Source organism: Dryobates pubescens, chromosome 13 (genome assembly GCF_014839835.1).
Source record: "Dryobates pubescens isolate bDryPub1 chromosome 13, bDryPub1.pri, whole genome shotgun sequence".
NCBI lineage: Eukaryota > Metazoa > Chordata > Aves > Piciformes > Picidae > Dryobates > Dryobates pubescens.
In genome coordinates, this window is record NC_071624.1 from 16,902,076 (window position 1) to 16,922,987 (window position 20,912).

The 20,912-nt window shown below is 47.3% G+C and overlaps 2 protein-coding genes across 2 annotated transcripts; both read left to right on the plus strand.

The window, feature by feature from the left end:
* Positions 1-5,804: 5,804 nt before the first annotated feature.
* EIF5A2 (eukaryotic translation initiation factor 5A2) lies at positions 5,805-11,657 on the plus strand. Its single transcript, XM_054166802.1, has 5 exons — positions 5,805-5,933; positions 6,256-6,445; positions 8,241-8,345; positions 9,806-9,937; positions 10,585-11,657. The coding sequence occupies exons 2-5, from the start codon at positions 6,281-6,283 to the stop codon at positions 10,642-10,644; spliced, it is 462 nt and encodes a 153-aa protein (XP_054022777.1). The 5' UTR covers positions 5,805-5,933; positions 6,256-6,280; the 3' UTR covers positions 10,645-11,657.
* A 3,482-nt stretch (positions 11,658-15,139) lies between these two features.
* On the plus strand, positions 15,140-18,327 carry RPL22L1 (ribosomal protein L22 like 1). The gene is made up of 4 exons (XM_009902360.2): positions 15,140-15,224; positions 15,563-15,655; positions 16,039-16,160; positions 18,075-18,327. The coding sequence occupies exons 1-4, from the start codon at positions 15,216-15,218 to the stop codon at positions 18,217-18,219; spliced, it is 369 nt and encodes a 122-aa protein (XP_009900662.1). The 5' UTR covers positions 15,140-15,215; the 3' UTR covers positions 18,220-18,327.
* Positions 18,328-20,912: the final 2,585 nt, after the last annotated feature.

The window sequence follows — 20,912 nt, forward strand, 5'->3', positions numbered from 1 at the left end:
TGGTAGAGGCAGCTGGACTTCTGAAAGAACTTGCGTTCTTTCCACCCCTTGCCATTCTGTGAGCCTGGGTGACTTTGTGATCTGCTGGGCTGAACTAACACCAGTGCACTGGTACCGTGTGTGAGGATGCAGGCAGGCAGGGGTCAGGGCAGCTGGTGAAACCTGCAGACATGTTTACTTTTGTCTTGTCACATCAGGCTGGTAATTAGGACTGCACACTTCATCTGTCCTTGGTCCAGCCCAGGCTTGTTCTGGGAGGCACGGCTCGTTGTTGAATCATTATTTTTATCTCTCAGCCTTAACAGTTTTTACCAAGCTGCTAATCATTAAGAAAACTTAAATGACTGACTCATACTTATTAGCTAAATGGTCACTGCACTTCAGTTAACGGGCGAGATGTGCTCTCCTACCGTGGTTAGCTAATAATGCAACATAATTAATAACCCCTGAGAAAGCATCTTGTCAGCAGGAGCTGGGGCAGTGTTTTCCTAATGTGCTGAGATGACAGCCATTAGGACTTCTCTCCTCTGCCAGGCAAATGGATGAGGGGATCCAGTTTCCCCACTCTCTAGGTGTAATTTTAAAATTAGTTTGACTTCCCTAATCCAATAAACTCGGGACATTTGGCCCCATTAACACTTTCCATGCTCATTTATCACTCATTTTTCTGCCTGGCTTCAACTTGTTGTTCAGCACTGAGAAGCACGGCACTCTACCCCCTCCCCAAGGCAAACAGCTGGTGAGGATGATGCTGAACTGAGTTGGGGCCAAGTCTTGGAGGTACAATGATGCATTTTCTGAGGTACTCCAATGTCATAGTATCAGTCAGGGTTGGAAGGGACCACAAGGATCATGTAGTTCCAACCCGCCCTGTCATGGGCAGGGACACCCCACACTAGATCAGGCTGGCCAGAGCCTCATCCAGCCTGGGCTTAAACACCTCCAGGGATGGGGCCTCAACCACCTCCCTGGACAACCCATTCCAGGGCTTCACCACTCTCATGGTGAAGAACTTCCTCCTCACATCCAGTCTGAATCTCCCCACCTCCAGCTTCATTCCATTCCCCTTAGTCCTATCACTACCTGATATCCTGAGCAGTCCCTCCCCAGCCTTCTTGTAGCCCCTTCAGATACTGGAAGGCCACAATTAGGTCACCTTGGAGCCTTCTCTTCTCCAGACTGAACAGCCCCAACTCTTTCAGTCTGTCCTCACAGGAAAGGTGCTCCAGCCCTCTGATCATCCTCATCCTTCAGTGAAACTTGAGCTGAGGAATTGCAAGGCAGGGCAAGTAGGTTTGGATCCAGCAGCACACAGAATCCTGTCAGCATGAGATTTGATTTAAGGTAACTGAGCCTGGGCTCAAGTGTCCCACTACATCCTGAGGCAACACCGGAAAATGTTATGCACACAACTGGAAGAGCTGAGATGGAAGAGAAAGAAACTCCTCCCCACCAGCATGATGACAAGTTACCTTGATTTCAGTAAAGCATTTGACACTGTCTCCCACAGCATCCTTCCAGCTAAACTGAGGCAGTGTGGTCTGGATGATCAGGTAGTGAGGTGGATGTGAAGTGGTTGAAGGAAAGAAGTCAGAGAGTTGTGGTCAGTGGGACAGGGTCTAGTTGGAGGCCTGTATCTAGTGGAGTTCCTCAGGGGTCAGTATTGGAATCAGTATCATTCAATATATTCATCAACAACCTCAATGAGGGCTCAGAGGGCACTGTCAGCCAGTTTGCTGATGCCACCAAACTGGGTGGAGTGGCTGACACACCTGAAGGCTGTGCTGCCATTCAAACAGATTTAGACAGGCTGGAGAACTGGGCAGGGAGAAACTGAATGAAATTCAACAAGGGCCAGTATGAGTGTTGAACCTGGGAAAGAACAACCCCATGGATCAGCATATGCTGGGGACTGACCTGCTGGAGAGCAGTGAAGGGGAAAAGGACCTTGGGAACAGCCAGAGTTACTACCTGATTTCCCTCTTCCTAGTGGGAGTTAAATTTGTCTCCCTCTAGCTCAATGTCCCTGCACTGTCACCACTCACTTCTGATGCCCAGTGTGTGCCCAGGGTAATTCCCTGGGCAATTCAGACAGTGCGGTGCGGCTGTGTGCAGCCCCCACCCAACCATCTTGTCCAGCTGGGAGGTTCTGTGAACTACAGAAAGGTAAGAGCAGCCACAAGGCAGGCAGAGCAGCACTGCAATAGTTTTGAAGTGTCCCAGAACAAAAATTCCATAATAATTGTAGGGACCATCCAGCATCCCAGAATCCCCTCCTGAAGGCCGATGCAAATGACAGCTGAGTCACTGGTGCTGCATTCAACCTTTGTAGGAAGGAGCAGGTGAAGGGCAGGATTAAAGCAGTGCCTGGAGCAGAGCGGGGTGCCTCTGGCAAGGTGACTGCAGAGGCTCTTCAATCTGGTTCATGTTGCACAGAGTGATTGCAGGTAGAAGCTCAGAGGGTCTGCTGAGTGTGGCACTGTCCTATGGAGGTGGGGGTCATCAGACCCCAGCCTCTCCCATGTCCTCCTGCTCCAGGCTGCTCCCAGAAGTCAGTGTGAACCCTTACCCCCAGCAGTCAGGACATGCCGGTGGGATCCCAGGTAAGGCAGCTCAGCAGCAGAAACAGAGAGACCTCAGGCTGGAACAGGGCTGTCTACACTGCTTTGTTCACAGCTTGTTAGTTCTGATCTCATGACCTGCACCCAGTCTTGCTGCATGAGCTGCTGTGCGTTCCCAACTGGCTGTCTCTTGGCTGGCCTGCAGAGCTTTTCTCCTGCACGCTCTTCTATCCTCCAGGCACCCAAGCCACCATGCTTCTTGATGTTTCACAGAGAGATTTCTCACAGAAAATGCACCAATGGAGCACCAGACAAGTGGCTGGAGCATGGAGGAAATGTAAGTGAACACCATCTCCTGTGTTCTGCTGGGTTTGCTGGAAACAAGGTGGGATGTTTACCCCAGCACTGTCTGAAATGTGTGCCCTTGAGGCTAGGCTTTAATGAGGGCACCAGGCACATAAGGGAGAACAGACACCACTCAAATCCCTTTAAACTTTCCAAGGGTTTTCTAATTCCTGACCACCCCTGCAGTGCAGCTTGTATAAAGACTTAGGCAGGAGAACCAGAGAGGGTGTGGATGCCCCACCCCTGGAAGTGTTCAAGGCCAGGCTGGATGGGCCTTTGAGCAACCACAAGATGTCCCTGCCCATAGCAGGGGGGCTGGAATTAGGCGATCCTGAAGTTCCCTTCCAACCCAAACCATTCTGTGAGTCAAATCTTGACAACACAGTGAGTCTGCTCAAAAAGAAATGCATTTACATGTCAAAGACATTTATAAACAACAAAAATCCCTGAACTAAAATTGCTGCTGTTGTATAAGACTGTGAGATAATCACATTACTACTATGAAAGAAACCCAGTTCAGAAGATCCATTTTGATCCAGACAAAGGAATGATGCCTGCAAGCAATGACTGATGGAGCTGATTTCCAATACTTTATTGAATCTCAACTAAAGGCTGCCTTGGAGCATTTGTTTTGTGCCTCCAAAATACATGTCATCTACTGCAGCACTTGAGTTGGTCCAGAAGACCTCTCAAGTCATCCAAAAGGAATCTGTTAATTGCAGGAAATCAACCAAATTTATAACCAGCAACAGAGCAAGAGGACACAGTCTCAAGCTGTGCCAAAAGAAATTTAGGCTGGAGGTGAGGAGAAAGTTCTTCCTAGAAAGAGTAATTGGCCACTGAAATGTGCTGTCCAGGGAGGTGGTGGAGTCACCATCCCTGGAGGTGTTCAAAAAGGGATTTGACGTGGCACTTGCAGCCATGGTTTAGTTGTCAAGAGGTGTTAGTTATTAGGTAATGATCTCTCAGGTCCTTTCCAACCTTGGTGATTCTGTGAGGGGGGAAAAAAATCAGTAGTGCTTAGCCTCAGTAGTGCTTCAGTTTGGGTTCAGAGCAGGTGGTAGCTCTCTCACAAGGTATTTTATTAGAAAAAATAAAACCCCTAAAATGTGTGCAACTGATGATATGCTTGCAGGTAAAGAAAGACACATTGCACATATGAAAACACTTCACAGACTGCCCCAGAGTCTGCTTATCAACTGCCAGAGAGGAAAAATGGGCAGTTCCCCAGGGCAAAGCATATCATCTGCAGAGAGGGCTGGGTGAGGCTGCATCCACCAAAACCCCCAGTAAGAGAAGAGAGGCACCACCTCAACCTGCTGGAGCATTTTAAAGAGGCCTCCTGTACATGAAAGACAAACTTATCTCCTTGGGTACATGCTGTACCATTTGGAGAGGGATCTATGTAACCAAGGGTGGGTGGGGTTGCAGGCAAACAGATCACACAGATTAGCACAAATTCAATAAAGCATTTTGTGGTGCATCATTTTTAAATGTGATGATAAATGTGACTTTGTGCAGCAACCCTATTAGAAGACTGATGACAAATGCAGGATCCTGAGGCAAAAAAGACCACCACAGGACAGCAAATTGCAGCCCCTGGTGCTGATGGCAGAGGCCAGCTCTGACATTGCTGTCACAGAATGATAGAATTGCTAGGGTTGGAAGGGACCTCAAGGATCATCCAGTTCCAACCCCCATGCCATGGGCAGGGACACCTCACACTAAAGCAGGCTGCCCAGAGCCACATCCAGCCTGGCCTTAAAATCCACCAGGGATGAGGCTTCCGCCACCTCCCTGGGCAACCTGTGCCAGTGTCTCACCACCCTCTGTCACATAGCCCCCTGATTTTTTCCTGTTTGCCTGGTGTTTACAGGTGATCCTCATGGCACACTGCAGGGCCAGGCCCCATCCACCAACAGCTCCACAGAGCAGCCTTCAGCTGAAGCTGGTCAAACAGCTTAGAGCACTGTGGCTTGTGACACACAGACCTCTAACAGACATAACCGTTTGGCCTCATTTTGCTCGGCACCTGCCTGGCTTCGTGGCTGTGTTCCTGGCCACACCAGCAGGGCAGGGGATGGGTGCTGGAAGCTGAAGAGGTCTGTGCCATGAGCACTGCACAGGGCACCTCAGGTCCTGCCTAATGAAAACAAGCTTCCACCATGCTGCCTTGGCAGCTTCAGGCCCTTTTGGCTAATTGTTATGCACCTGCCTCGTTTCCGATTGTTCTGAAAGATGAGGCAGACAAAGGAGCTTTGTGCTGACAGTGAAGCACATCTCAGGAGGAAGCACCGAATGGAAGCATGGAAGGGACCTCAAGGATCATCTCAGCCAAAGCTTCCTGGGAAAACTACGGTCTAGATAAGATGCCAGGAAGGGATGAAGTTGAGTCTTATCTCGCTAGGCTTTGAAAACACCCATTTCTCCTCCAGTTCATTTAAAATCTAAGGCGTCTCGCCCGGAAGCCACCTGACCGCCTTGCGGGGGAAGCGCCACAGACGCCGCGGCCCCAAAATGGCGGCAGGGGTAAGCTCGGGAAGAGATGCGCGGCGCCGCCTGGCGGCCCAGGGCGCCGCCGCGCCTTGCGCTGTCGTAACAATGGCGCCGGCGCCGGCCCTTGCCTCGGTAGCAATGGCGCCAGCGCCGCGCGATTGGCGCGCGGGCCCTCTGACCCCAACTGCGCTCCGTAGGTGCCGGCGAGGGGCGGGACGAGCTTCTTGAGGCTTGAGAAGCGAAGGCGGGAAGCGCCCCCGGCACGTGGTCAGGCGGAGGGGCGGAGGGGGCGCGGAGGCCGGTCCCGCCCCGTCGGAGGCCGGCGGGGGGTGCACGGGCCAATGAGCGCGGCGGGCGGCGGAAGACGAGGGGCGGGACCGGGCGGGGCGCGCTGCGCGCGCTCCCCGCCGCCCGCCGCCCCTTCCCGCCGGCCGCCGCAGTGGTCGGGCGCGTGTGCGCGGCGCCGAGTTCCGCCGTGCCCCCGCCCCGCCCGGCCCCGGCCAGCCCGCCTTCACCGACTCTCCTCGCCAGGTAAGAGGGGCCGTGGCGCCGCTCGGGGACGGTGCTTGGGGTTACTGCGCGGGTGGCGCTGAGGGGACGGGGAAGTGGCGGGGGGAAGGCAAGGCGAGGCCGGGCGCTGCCGATGCCGGGGAGGGGTGGGGGGCCCCGGCACGTGGCGGAGCCCCGGCCACCGGGCACGTGTGTAGGAGCGAGGTGGGCTCGGCCCCAGGGCGCCGCCATCGCGCTCCCCTCGTCGTGGGGAGGTGGTTGGATGTCGTCTTCCTCCCTCCCCCCCCCGCCCCATCCTTCCCTGGCCCTTCCCGCCGTGCCCGACGCTCTCGTTTCTGTGCAGCCCCCGCCACTAGCCCCCTACCGCCATGGCCGACGAACTCGACTTCACCACGGGCGATGCCGGCGCCTCTTTCACGTACCCCATGCAGTGCTCGGCGCTGCGGAAGAACGGCTTCGTGGTGCTCAAGGGCCGCCCCTGCAAGATCGTGGAGATGTCCACCTCGAAGACGGGCAAGCACGGCCACGCCAAGGTGAGCGGCCCCGGGCAGTCTCTGCAAGCCCGGATCTGTTGCACGGCCCCGCAGTTGGTGCTTCTGCGGCTCCCGGCCCTCCCAGCAGCATCCCTGCTGCGTGGCTGGCCGGGAGGGAAGGGTGTAGCGTTTCATCTGGCAGAGCGTTCTGTATCCAGCCGAGCCGCTGCTTCTCTTGCAGCAGTCTCATGTATCTCCGCTCCGAGGGTTTCCAGTAATGTGAAGCAGGAAGGTGTTCAGGACAGGGACGTGGTTTATTTTTTTAACCCCCAACTTGTTAAAAAGTTGTTAAACACTGATAGTGATAACAGACCTGTAGTGGGGGCAGGGTAAATTCTGGAAGGGGGGGCTGATGAAATCGCTAGGGCGTGGTTGGATTGTGCTCTTGCTACCCATCCGAGCACTCCTGTGCCTGCCTGTGCTACCAGACTTTCACTATCGCTGCACTGGGCTTCGGTGCTCACTAGAAGTGCCTGTGTTACGTAATCCAGGAGTGCTCAGCAGACAATCCGTACCTCCATGGGCCTCCTCTGGCCCTGCGTGTCTTGCTGCTGCTGCTTTCCTTTTCTCAGCTCTCAGTGAGGAGTACCTTCCCCCTCCCATGTCCCACCAGGGACATTCTTAGGCTGCTGTCTCAGGCTGCAGGCCTGCTGCCTGAGCAGTTGGCTTATGCAGCTGTCCAGAGCTTGGACCAAGGCTGGGCACTCCATTCATTCATTCAACAGCACTTTGTGGTGGGTATATTAGAGTTTAGAGGCAGATCTGTTACAAGCTGGAGTACCTCTCCTGTGAGGAAAGGCTGAGAATTTGGGTTATTCAGCCTGGAGAAGAAGAGGCTTCAGGGAGATGTTATTAGAGGCCTTTCAGTACTTAAAGGGGGCCTGTAAGAAAGATAGGGAGAGACTCTGTTCCGTTGCAGTATGCCCTGCTAAAAAGGGTGATCATTCTAAACTACAAGAGGGGAGCTTCAGATTAGATAGAAGACAGATATTATTTTTACAGTGGGTGGTGAAACACTGGCCCAGGTTGCCCAGAGAGGTGGTAGAAGTCCCATCCCTGGAACCCAATCCAGGTCAGGTTGTTCAGGGCTCTGAACAACCTGATCTAGTTGAAGATGTCCCTGTTCACTGCAGGGGTATTGGACTAGATGACCTCTAAAGGTCCTTTCCAACCCAAACTATTCTGTGATGAAGCACGGACTACTTGGAGAGTTCTTAAGTTTCTAAAGCCTTGTATGATACATGTAGGTGGGTAGAGTAGGTTTTGTCAGAGCTATAGCCAGCCCTTGCTGGTTTTTTCCCTTTCTCTCCCCCTTACGGCTTGTTTTACGGGACAGATCCAGTTTTCTTAAATACTGAAACAGTTGTGGTAGTGGAAAGACCTGAAAAGAGCAGGCTAGGAGCTGGTAATTTGAGTGCTAGCTGCAGTGGACAGCTGCTGCTTGCATAAAGGGAGGTGGGAGATGCTTTCACCTTTGTGCATGACCACCTCTTCTCTTCCCCGTAGCCTTCATGTTGTCACCAACACTTGTGTTTCTCAGAACAACTTGAAGTGAATGTTTTAAGCACTGCATGCTCACGCTTGCTGGTGTAAGACTACAGAAGGCTGTGGAAGATAACAGTGGCTGGTCTTTGTCCTCATCTAATAGCATGCTATGAAGGGATGAGAGGCCTTCTTCTGGTCCTTGGGCTGCTTTCACACCTCAAGCAAAAGGTCTAGGCAGCAAAAGCAATGGCAGTGACATCCTGCTTCTCCAGGATCAACAGTAACTGATGTTCTTTCTCTTCTCTTGTAGGTCCACTTGGTTGGTATTGACATCTTCACTGGTAAAAAATACGAAGATATTTGCCCTTCAACTCATAACATGGATGTTCCAAATATCAAGAGGAATGACTACCAGGTGAGTTACAGTCACTTTGTCCTCCCACACGTTAAGAGGCTTTATACTCCTAAAATAACACATGTAAACTCCTCATCCCAAACTTGCCTTTCACATAACAAAGTGCAGTTGTCAGAATTAATGGAATTTGCCTGCCTGGACATGACATAGTTGAATTCCCAGCATTTAGTGAGTTGTTAAAACCACCAGAGCTCACTGATGATGAGCTGCTCACTGTACTGACACCCTCATCATGCAGCAGCAGTCTTTAGAAATGACAGGTAAAAGACCAGAAACACATTTTTTTCTAGCTCATATTGTAAGGTCATTTCTTTATTCTTTGTGATGCTGACATCCTTTAGAATCTGGAGAGAAACAGCCCTGTCTCACTTGAAGTAAATTTGAATTTAAGCATATAATGTCATTTATAATTTCACCTTACCTAGGATAGATGAAGCCACAAGACAGTCTTACACTGCATCTGATGCCAATTCTAAGTTGGTGCAGTGCTTTCTGTGTGGAAGCTGGCTTTAGTTGTTCTCAAGCAGTGTTGGTGCTCATGTGCTGTGCTCTGAAATGCATGTATGGAGACTTCTGTAATGCTATAGATCTCTTAAAAGCAGCACATTTCAGGTTCTGAGCTGTAACACCTCAGCTATCTTCCATTGTCTTGGGTGTAGTTCCCAGTGTGTTAGGACTACACCTCAACAGGAACCAATCCATCCAGGTCAGTTGGAAAGCTGCAGTTGCTTGACAAAGCCTTGAGTTCAGCGGGTCAGCAACCCTTCAGGACAGCTGATGCTGTTTGAATTCAGTGTGACTACCCTGTCTGAGGGCTTAGACTTTTCAAGAGATGCTTAATGTTATTTTGGGGATCTTTTGTTCTGGAGTCCTTGTTGCTTCTGAAGTTCTTGCTGTTTATCAGACTTGTTAGGGCTATCTTTGGGGTTTGCTGTTAACGTGTTCCAAGTTCCTTGCCCTGTCAAAATAGCTGTTCCCCTTAATTCAGGCTTTCAGTTAGGCTGACAACAGTATTATAAAACTGATCCAGACCTTGGTGGATGTTCCCTAATCTATTCATTAGCCTTTAATGCTAGTATGTCACTGTACAGATGTAGCTATAGACGTGTACAATTCGACCACTGTGTACTTTATAAAAGCAATGCTGCTCAGTCAGCACCATTCCAGGTACTGTTTCTAATTCAAAGATGTAAAAAGCTGAACCAGTGACCTGGAAGCAGTCAGTACCTTTTCTAAATCACAAGGATGGGTTTGTGGGAATTAATCATCAGGGTTCTGCTGGCTCTTCTTGCTACAGTTGCCCCAACTCTCAGCCCTCTCCACTGTTCTTAACTGCAACAAACACAGTACTAAAGAAATCATGTGACAGGTAGAGTTCACTGCTTTCTGCCTAACCTTCAGCTATTGCCTGCTAGTGACTACTTATGCTAAACTTGCTAAAAGTGAACTTCTCTTCACAGCTGATAGGTATTCAGGATGGGTATCTCTCCCTGCTGACAGAAAGTGGTGAAGTTCGTGAGGATCTAAAGTTGCCGGAAGGGGATCTTGGCAAAGAAATAGAAGTAAAATTCAATGCCAATGAAGATGTGCAGGTAAGCACAGACAAGAAGAGTTGTGGTTAATTCTACTTGATTATACAATGAAGGAGTCTTATTCTGATAGCGACCATTTTAATCTCTCTGTGGAGAGAGGGTAAGAAGCATGGGAATTGGTCCTTTGAGACTCAGAAAGACTTCTGTACTGGAGCAATCAATATGGCACTAAAGCCTAGCCCAGCTGACAGTAAGGTGATATGGATATCTCCATGTCTAGATAAATCCTGTCGGCGTTGTCTGCAAAGCGTGGAGTGGAGCTTCCAGGCTTCCTTCATCAGGATCAACTGTACATCTCTGTGATGCAGCCTGAGCAGTCTGATATACTGTATTAGCAAACCTGTCTGCAGGTAGCTCTGTAGACTGCAGTCTGTACTAGGCCACACCAGCTGCTAGTGTGGCTCTAGTGCAGCAGCTTGTTCATCTTCCTCTGCTGTACATACCTCAGGCTGCCAGCCGAGGCAAAGAGCAAATTGGTGGGAAGGGTAGATAGTGTGGGAATTCTAATGGCTGCATTTTGCCAGCTTGACCTTCCTCTTTCCCTCCCAAGAGAGATGGGATAGAGAGTAAAATGTGATGGTCTGTAACTTCTAGTAGTGTTTCCTCTGACATGGGGATGGAGCTCACCTGTCTGCCTTCTCTTCCAGATATCTGTCATAAGTGCAATGAATGAAGAATGTGCTGTAGCCATAAAGCCTTGCAAGTAAAGAGGATCACCAGGCTCGGGCAAGTGCTCAGGTCTGGACAAACCACAGATCTATAAATTTGGTTCTTATTGTCACCAAAGCTCTGGCCTTCACAAGCAACCTCATTTCTTTTTTGAATTGTTAAAAAGCAGTGCTGGATTCTGGATTAATGTTGCAGGCTAACTGGCAGTTTTCAAAATCACTGAGATTTTAATTCCTTAATTGTAACTATTTTAACATTCCTGTGGGTTTCAGCTATGAATCTGAGAAACCAATCAGGTGTTACTAGTGGATATATTTTTATTTGCTTGAGCAAAACAGTGTTTGTCTGTATGAACAGACAAAATACAGTATTCAGGGGCTTTTAGATAAGCTGGTAGGTATCTAGGGTTATAAAGTGACCTAGAGCACAAATAGTATTTTTCTTGACATGTTTAGGTAGAACTGACAATAAAAGTAGCTTTTTTTTTTTTTTTGTTTGGGGTTTTTGTTTGTTTGTTGGTTTGGTTTGGTTTGGTTTTTTAAAGCTTAAGTATTTTGTGGATTGGGACTCTTGCAGAACTGTAGGTGCCAATCACAACTTTTAGACCAAGAAACTCAAGTGATCAAAAATGCCAGCTGGCTTGACCAAGCCCCAGTGGCCATGTGCAACTTAACTGTATTACCTCTGTATTCTTCTTTGCCAACTTGTTGGCTTATTGTAACGATAAAATGGTGTCAAAGCCTACCTGTGGTTTAGGCAGGCAGTTGGAATATTGGGTAGATAAGACATAGATAGGTCAAGGGGACACAAAGGTGAGAATGGATGTTAAAGCTATAGACTTTCACTCGAGGCCTTTGTCAGACTTGAAAAATAAAATAGAAAAATGCAGTTCAATTGCTTTCCTTTATTGTATTTATCTTAAACTATAAAAGGGTGACAAACTCCATGGGAATCTGTTGCAGTGCTTCCAGCTTTAGGTTTTAATCTTCAGGTTCAGACCATACTTTTGTAGCACAGGGACCACATGGTTTTGTTTGGTTTTTTTTCTTTCACACAGTGGGACAAACTGTAGCATTGAGCCTACACTAGATGCATGCCATTCTTTTTAAACCAATAAAAACTATTGTATCTTCAACGTGTAGACTTGACAGACAATACTGGACGGCCGTGGCTTAACTAGAAAAGTAAACAAACCGCTACATAGTTCTGAAAGCCCCACTGCAGGGGAGTTCTGAGTCACTGAAACACTGCATGCATGCCTCTATTTAGTAGCTTAACAGGCAAACACAAGGCTTCACAGCAATAGCTATGGAAGGATAACCAGCCCGCTCACGTTTAAGGCATTCAGCTTGAATTTTGAGACGTTGTGACTCTTCATGAGTGGGAAGCTTCCTTAGTCCGTGGCTCAGACCTCTCTTCACAGGTGATAAATCGTTTCATGAACTTGCCTTAAGCTTCAGTGGCTGTTGGCTGATGGAGGACAGCTCGTAAACACGTGGCATGCTGCCCTGGACGGCCCGCACAGCTCGCACTCCGCTGGCAGTGAGAGTCACGCTGCCGTTAACTGCTTCAAATGTTTGCAGCTTAGTAGGAAGTACTCTCTAATCCCCAAAGGGCTCATGGCAAAACTGCCCTCTGCATACTGTGGCAGGGCTTAGCAGATCTTGGAGGTCTAATCGAGCTGGCAAAACCATGCATATTCCACAGACTTCCCATGACAGGGAGAGAGGTACAGTGAAGGTAAAGACAGCAATAAACATACTCTGGTAATAAAGCACAGTTACCCGAGACACCTGGCAGAGGTAGGATACTGCCACATGCTCTTGCTGAGCACAATACACATCACAGGTGAACTCTGTAAATAGCACCTTGACTGAAATGGAAAAACTGCTTTTAAAAGCAAAGCTGTAGATGCAGAGAGACTGAAATGTGTTCAGAACAGTGGCGAAAGTGCATGCTGAATAGTCCAAGCTAGCCTGCACTATACTCCTTTCTGCCTCTCCATTGAACTGGTATACCTGGGAGATAGGCTTTGGTGGCTTGGGAGGTGACTGAAACCACGAGCTTTTCAGTAAGCTGAGCTGTGTGATGTCAGGTGGGAAGTCATAGGTTGCTATATCAAACTAATGCAAGTTCTAATGCTATCAGTGCATTATGAATACTTCTAATATGCTTGAAAACTATGAGACTTGGATTTGTCCTTCTAGTAGTGCTTTTCTCTACTTTCAGGTGCCTGTCTGTCCTCTAAACCCTTGTTGGATGACAGGTATTTGATGCCCCTGGCCCACAATATCCAAGCATTTATTTAGACTGTAAGCTGCCTGGGACAAGGGCTGTTTATTGTCCTGTTCTTGCACGTGGGGTCCTGGTCTGACTGGAGTTTTCAGGTACTACAGCAATCTAACAAATAGAGGTTTTTATGACCTCCAGTATGCTGGAAGAGCCCTCATTGGGACATAACATGTCCTTTTATTGCAACCTTCAGTTCTGCAAGATTTGAACGACTAAGTACTTCATTATAGGTTTTGTTCTTCTATACTTAGTTGTCTTTTGTGAAGCACTTCTAATGCTGTGGAAGTGCAGAGCGTTGGCTCATCATGCATGAAGTTTCCCATAGTAATACATAAGCATGAGTCTTAAGCATAATCTCCCAAGTTTCAGTAAGGTTGAAAGTTGCTTCTAAAATAGAACATGTATTTGAGGCATTTCTGTTCGAAGTAAGATGTTTCAGTTTACTGTCAGAACTGTTTGCAACAAACTTTGTGATCAATAGTCCATATAGATGTGTATTTTTAAGATCCCTAACCAAATGCTTAGGGGAAATTCTCCTTACATGGGTTTACTTTAAAAGAAATCTTAACCAGTGTACTTGTTCTGTAGTATTGTCTTAACACTTAAACTGTGTCAAAACCCGAAAACTATAAACTTCTAATAGCTGATGGCGATTGCTTAGCATAAAGGCTGTGAAAATGAGGTGAAGAAAAGTATTTCCACTCCAAACAATGCATGCTTTTATGGCTCCAATTCATTGAGTTTCTCTTACTGCTTCAGAGCATTGGAAAGACTGCAGTGTTTCCTGCCTCAAGCGCTGGCAAATAACTACTTCTAAGATTTCAATAGATCCTCCTATAATTTTTTGCTTCTAATGGTGGTTTTTTCAACTAGGCTCTTGCTAGTTGAGCCGTGTTCTCAGGGCTGTTTTTTTTAAGAAGCTAGCTGAATTTCATTGTTTTAACCTAAACTGCTTTCAAGCCTCTTGCAGGTTTTTCTAATCCACGATGTACCCCAAAAAACGGTGCACAGACTGTAGCTTAACAATACAGGTAATTTTACACCATCTGTAAAGAAGTCAAATTTGTTGACAGCTCAAACTCTTATGGTTACTGCAGGTCAGTCTCACAGAATTCAAAATTCAAGAAACCCCTTTTTTTTTTTTCTTTCCTTTTTCTTACCCCCCCACCCCCAATCTTTTTTTTTTCTTTTTTTTTTTTTTGAGTAATTTAGAATGTAGTTTGTTACAGTAGAACTAAACTTCAGAGGAGAATAAAAAAAAAAACCAAGACCTTCTTAAGGATATTTTAAATATCTTGCTTATACACTAAGAATGTTTTGAAGGCGTAGATCCTGGAGTTGTGGTTGTGGGAGTGTGTGTGTGTGGGGGGAGCGTTCAGCATGGTACGCCAAGGTGGTCAGCAGGCTCTCCAGCATCTGTGGTCTGGCTCTCTACACTATTTGGCATCTGAGAGTAATACTTGTGGACTGAAAACAAAATGTTAACTGTGTGTTGCTGTATCGCAGAAAACCCCTATGTCTGTGCTGTATATTGTAAGCATAGCTGTTGTTCGGTGCAGCTTTCAAAATGGGGACAGTGGGGGTGGGGTGGGGAGGGGTGGTGAAGAAAAATGATGGAAATGTTTCTTTTTACTGATCATAGCAAAAACTAAACCCTGTCAATTACACAACCAGGAACGATGGTCCTTGTGGTTCCAGTTTGTACCCGTTTTGGAAGCTGTATTTTCAACATCACACAATGATTGGGGGGGGGGGGGAGGGTGTGTGGGGGGAGCGGGGAAGATTATGTGTTATTTTGCTCCAGAAATAATAAAAGATGTCAGTGCTGCGGGGAGCTGGGTGCTGGTTATGAGTACAGGGACTGTGGGAGAATGTTCAATGCTTTGGTGACGTTCAGTGGATCTGTAAGCTCCAGCTCCGACTTTTCTGGTTGCTGTGAGGACAGCCTGTTGTCCAGGCAGTCGGTTCCCCCCTGCTGTTAGCCAGCACCCTCAGCTTCCCCGAGGAGAAACACGTCACCGCCAGAGCGGCGCGGCCTGTGATTTGTACGAGAAACGCTTGCGTTCCTGTCCGACAGAAATAAATAAAACTAAATAAAAGGTGACTCGTTCATGCTAAAGACGTCTGCGGCCTGTTTGTGCCTCTGGGAAAACATGGCGGCGGGAGGGCCGGGCGCCTCCCAGCATGCCCTGTGTCGCGCAGGCTCCCTGTTCCAACCCTCACCCCTGCGTGGTGGCGTCACCACGTCGCAGGCCGGCTATAAAAGCCTGGCCTGGGCGGCGCTGCTTCCTTTTCGTGAGCGTGCTGAGCCGGCGGGATGGGTCCGGTGAGTTCGTGGAGGGCACTGGGCCGGGGCTGCTTCACTCCCTTTGAGGGACTACGTCTGGTGGCCGTGGGGTGGTCAGGGTGCGGTGAGGCCAGGGGCCGGGAGGGTTGACGGCTTTCTCGCTCCGAGACGATTTCGAGTGGGTGGCGGCTGGCCGGAGCCAGGCCTGGGCCGGGGCAAGGCGGCTGCAGTGAGCTCTGCTCTCCAGGTGGGGTCGGCATGGGCCGGCGCCGGCCACGCATCTCCACGGTGGTCCTGTCTGCCCTATACCCCCTTCCCTCTGATGAAAGCTTTTCTGGTGTGGGTTGTTGTTAACTTTGGGGGTTTTGGTGTTTTAGCAAAAGGACAGAAAATCCAAAAAGTCCACCTGGAAGTTTTGCCTTGACTTGACTCATCCTGTTGAAGATGGAATCTTTGATTCTGGGAATTTTGTAAGTCGTGGTTTTGCTCGTCCTTGTAGTATATAGTATAATAAAAGCCTTGGTACAGAAGGATAACTGAGTTACAGCTGAAAAGTTACATTGGAAATTAGCGAAATGAACAGCTGTTCTTTAAACTACCAGCACTTTGGAAAACTTCTTAGCTTCAGACGTTTTCTAGACCTGGTGGTTCATACCTGTCTGTGAATAGAACTGTTTCAAATGAAGTTTAAACTTTTTTTAGTCGCTGTAAAACCTTACTGCATTATAAGTTCTTGCTGTCAGGACACAAGTGAAATGGTGAATTTTAATATTGCTCTATGGCTAGGGTCCCTTCCCTAGTTCATACCTAGGGTGCCCTTCCCTAGTGTTCTATTTCTTGAATGTTGAAACAGGAACAGTTCCTAAAGGAGAAGGTTAAGGTCAATGGAAAAACTGGGAACTTGGGCAACACTGTTCACATTGAACGTCTGAAGAACAAGATCACAGTGACGTCTGAGAAGCAGTTTTCTAAAAGGTTGGCAAAGATTCATGTTGTTGTGTTATGATTTCTCCCCCTTTACTCTGCTCTGGTGAGACCCCACCTGGAGTACTGTGTCTAGTTCTGGAGCCCCTATTACAGGAAGGATCTGGAGGTGCTGGAGTGTGTCTAGAGAAGGGCCAGGAGGATGATTAGAGGGCTGGAGCTGCTCTGCTGTGAGGACAGACTGAGGGAGTTGGGGCTATTCAGTCTGGAAAAGAGAAGGTTCCAAGGAGACCTTACTGTGGTCTTCCAGTATCTTAAGGGGGGGCTACAAGAAAGCTGGGGAGGGACTTTTTAGGGTGTCAGCTAATGGTAGGACTAGGGGGAACGGAGGGAAACTAGAAGTGAGTAGATTCAGATTGGATGTGAGGAAGAAGTTCTTTCCCAGGAGGGTGGTGAGACACTGGAACAGGTCACTCAGGGAAGTGGTAGAAGCCTCATGCCTGGAGGTTTTTAAGGCCAGGCTGGATGTGGCTGTGAGCAACCTGCTGTAGTGCGAGGTGTCCCTGCCCATGGCGGGGGGTTTGGAACTGGATGATCCTTGAGGTCCATTCCAACCCTAACAATTCTGTGATTCTAAGTTAGTGGATTTTGAACAGTGGTGTGTCAAACATGATACACCTCTGGTAGGTGTAGAGAAGGTGTCCACTCTCTAACCTTCATAGCTCTTCTAAATATTAGTGAAGGATGGAATTTAAACATCTATAATACTGCTTTTAAATACTTGAGACTTGCTTGCAAATTAATACTCCTTCTAAGGCAGATGTAGTAATAGATGCTTTATATAGGTTCTTAGAGGTATATTAAGGAAAAAGGCTTTTAGAAGCTGTTCTGAATTTGTGTCATGGGGAGAGGCTGTTTTGTTACTTGATTGGTTGTATTAAAATGTTGTTGCAAAAGAACTCTGTGAGTCAAACAAAGCCATAAACTGCTTAGTGTGTCAGGGCCTGCTACATATGAGGTTCTGGTTAGAGGTACAGTTCCTTCCCTGTGTCCCCATCTTTATTTGTTGGTACAGATACACCAGTTAGACCAAGTTTTAGAATTCCTTTGCAGTGCCTTTGAGTTACTGATGTTGTCCTATGCTATTGGTTGGACTGGGCCTTGAGCAATCTGGTCTAGTGGAAGGTGTTCCTGCCCATGGCAGGGGGGTTGGTACTAGATGATCTTTAAGATCCTTTCCAATCCAAACCACTCCATGATTCTCTGTGATCGATGTCGTTCAACCCTAGCCAGCAATTAAGCACTGTGCAGCAGCTCACGAGTTAATAAGTTTGATAATTGGATACTGTAATAATAGTAAAAATAATACTCATAATGAAGATAACAGAAAGAGAGAAAACTAAGGAAAGACAAGAGACATGCAGTGCAGTTGTTCACCACATGCTGACCAATGCTCAGCTAGTCCCTGAGCAGCAATCTGCCCTTCTCAGCTAATTCCTCCCAGTTCATATACTGGGTATGACTTGGCATCATATGATATGGAATAGTCCTTTGGCCAGTTTGGTTCAGCTGTCCTGCCTGTGTCCCCTCAAAGTTTCTTGTGCACCTCCTCGCTGGCAGAGCATAGGAAGCTGAAAATTCCTTACCTTAAGACAAGTGCTGCTCAGCGACAACTGAAACTTCAGTGTCACCATCATCAGTCTCACACTTAATCCACACCACAGCACTGTACCAGTTAGAAATTGACCTCTCTCCCAGGCAGAAGCAGGGCAGTAGTCAAAGAACATGAAATAATACTTGGAATGAAAAAAACCCCACCCTTTTATTTTCTGCTACCTGTGATAACTTTTTATTTCTGGATGTAATTGTTGTATTGGCCTGCTGGAGCCCTGCCTTGGGTGGAGCACAGGCAGCAGTGGGGATTGTTAAGTGAGAAGGTTCTAAGGTCTAATTACTGTGTTCAAGGTACCTGAAATACCTCACAAAGAAGTACCTGAAGAAGAACAACCTGCGTGACTGGCTCCGTGTCGTCGCGTCTGACAAGGAGACCTATGAGCTGCGCTACTTCCAAATCAGCCAAGATGAGGAAGGTTCAGAGTCTGAGGAGTAACTGAAGCATAGCTTTATGCTCAACACAGCGTACAAAAGGCTAGAACATCTATTTATAAGAACACTTAACTTATTGGAGAATAAAGACTTTGTACCCTGTTTGACAGACCATGGTTAGTTTTCCAGCCTTTTTCTTACATTCTGATTAAAAACCAGCATGGGGAATCATTTGATTGGCAGCTTTTTCTTCTACTGCTAGAAATCAGAGCTGTGCACTGTGGCATCCAAGCAGAAGAGAGCTGGCTCCTTCACCCAGTACAAATAGGTGATGGTTACATCAGTGGTAAATTACCTCACAGAATGTTAGGGGGTTGGAAGGGAGATCTTCGAGTCTAACACCCCCCCACCCCCACCCCCCCACCAGAGCAGGACCACATGAAATATGGTACAAATAAAATATTGGTGCAAATGAGCTTTTTATGATTAAAAGTACTGCCTTCTCCTGCTGATTTATGTGGAGCTAATGAAGGGATGTTTAATACAAGTTGAATTAACTTCAGTTAACAACCAGGGTTGTAAATTTTGAAAGAAATATCTGTGTGATTTATCTAAATCCTGAATTGGTTGCAGTATTCCACTGTATAACCCCAAGTCAAGTATAGTAAGTAAAGGTTTATATTAAGATAGGAAGAGGAGATTAATTTCATTGCCAGCATCTAGTTGAACAACTTGAAGGAAGCTGTGAAATGTGCCAGTGTTGACAGTGGCTGAATCCCATTCAATCCATCATGTTTATACTTTCATGATGGCTTGTTTTGTGGTTTGGTTTCTGGGGTTATTTCTTTAGTACAAGTATTTACTTGAAGCTAAGTGGCATCATTGACACACAAGGCACTCCAGATCCTATAAACTGGTTCTGTTTGTGCAATACCAAGAGAAAGCTGGTCAGTTTTCCCTGGGAAAAAAGTGGTCTTTGTGAGCTTGCAGTTGCTATTGCACACATAAGCGTTTTAGTAGTGAGCTGTGTCAGGCTGGTGGTGTGCTCTGCATGTGATCGATTAGAATGTACTCTCGAGTTCCACTGAACAAATCCAGTTCAGACTGAAGTGTGCCTACTAAACTGTTTAATTTCCTGATGGTTTCTTTTTGTACTATTCTACCAGCACTGTTTTTGCTGGCAGACTCCTGAGACAGGCTGTTCAGGGAGTTGCCACAGCACGAAGCAGCACTAAACCATTGCATGACACCCACTTGTGCTGCCTAAATCTAAATGAAAAGTACAGGAGGGGTGATGAACCTTGTCAGCAGCCCTGAGATCTCGTTCATCATTTTTTCACTGTGCTTCAGCAGCTGTTCCTGAAGTATGGCCTGGGGAGAAGAGATGAAGCAGCAGTGGAGTAACAGCTACTTGTGTAATCTCTGCCCTGTTGATTTGTTTCATTTTGCTCTTACAGAGCTAGGCAAAGAAAGGGAGCAGTGTGTGTTAAGTGGCTGCAAGGCTGAGGAGTCTTTCCTAGCTTGTGTATGTTGAACTTTAGATGCTTCTGTGGAAGTAAGTTCAAATGCCAAAAGTTCTGCCCCTTGACCTAAGGTAATGCCAGATGGAATTACAATGCTGCCTGGAATTTCCTATTGGAGGAAAAAAAAGGCAGTTTTGAAGCAAGATGTAAAGGTTTTTCCTTTAAAGATTTAAATGATTTTCCTTTCTGGGAGATCTGAGAGATTGCTGATGCTTTAAAACATTGGTTGCAGTATTGATAGTTAATACTGTGTAGAACAGGCAATGCTGTTTTTCACAGGACAGCTGCAAATGCTTGAAAACCTGTGGTCCATTTTTGTTGCTGCACTACCTTAAAGGGCACAACTGAGAGTTGCAATTTCAAAGGCATCTCCAGCTGTGTTTGCAGAGTTGTGCTTTTCTGTGTCAGTGTATCCTTTGCACCAGACTGACACAACAAAACTGTTCTGATTAAATGGATCAGGCGCAAACGCGATCAGCTAACAGGATCAAGCTGCCTTGTTATCTTTAAGCAGGCTGGCAGCTACATGTGTGGTTGGACAGCCTAGCAGATACAGATTGTCATTAGGCAAAAGATGGGAAAACAAGGCCTGGGATTTCAAGCAAAGCAACTTATTTCATTGCTGGGTTGGGAGGAAAACTGCCAAAGTGCTGGTGTGAGATGAGAGCTTCTCTGCACTGAGGATGGAGTCTAGGAATTCCTTCCCCCAATGCTTGAAAACATGGTGAGCTGACATAAACCAAGCTTCCTTATTTTTTCTGATAGCTATAATAAGTGTGGATCTAGAGTGCTTAAATTTAGGAAATTCTCTTTCCAGTTTAGCTAGCAGCCAGACATGTTTGTTTTATCCCTGCCCAGGCTCTGCTGGCTGTACCCAGAGCCTCCTGTCTAGCTTTTTCCAGCCAGCATGCTGACTATTAAAACAGTTGGGAGCTTCATGGGATCAGTCAAGGTATGTATATGTCTGTTACACAGAGAGGGGGAGGTGTTACATATAAATAGAGTGTTAACAAATGTTGATTGTTGAAGTTTCAAGAAGAAAATAGCTGGCCTACACAGCTGAGAAGCCAACCTCCGAGAAAGCAGCAGAAAAACGAGAATTCATCACTTCGTGTATTTCACAGCTGAAGAGGCCAGCTGTAATGCAGGTGGCAGTCAGGAAACATTAAGCATTGTTCACATAAAGTAATTAATGCAAATTATCCAGATTGGAATTGAAGTGAGCTTTTTAAAA

What these genes read in the sequence shown, in the direction of transcription:
- EIF5A2 (XM_054166802.1), top strand. Translation starts at nt 6,281, where the DNA reads ATGGCCGACGAACTCGACTTCACCACGGGCGATGCCGGCGCCTCTTTC. An exon ending in TCAAGAGGAATGACTACCAG is followed by an intron (nt 8,346 to 9,805) that starts GTGAGTTACAGT and finishes TTCTCTTCACAG; the next exon opens with CTGATAGGTATTCAGGATGG. An exon ending in ATGCCAATGAAGATGTGCAG is followed by an intron (nt 9,938 to 10,584) that starts GTAAGCACAGAC and finishes CTTCTCTTCCAG; the next exon opens with ATATCTGTCATAAGTGCAAT.
- RPL22L1 (XM_009902360.2), top strand. An exon ending in TCTTTGATTCTGGGAATTTT is followed by an intron (nt 15,656 to 16,038) that starts GTAAGTCGTGGT and finishes ATGTTGAAACAG; the next exon opens with GAACAGTTCCTAAAGGAGAA. An exon ending in GAGAAGCAGTTTTCTAAAAG is followed by an intron (nt 16,161 to 18,074) that starts GTTGGCAAAGAT and finishes ACTGTGTTCAAG; the next exon opens with GTACCTGAAATACCTCACAA.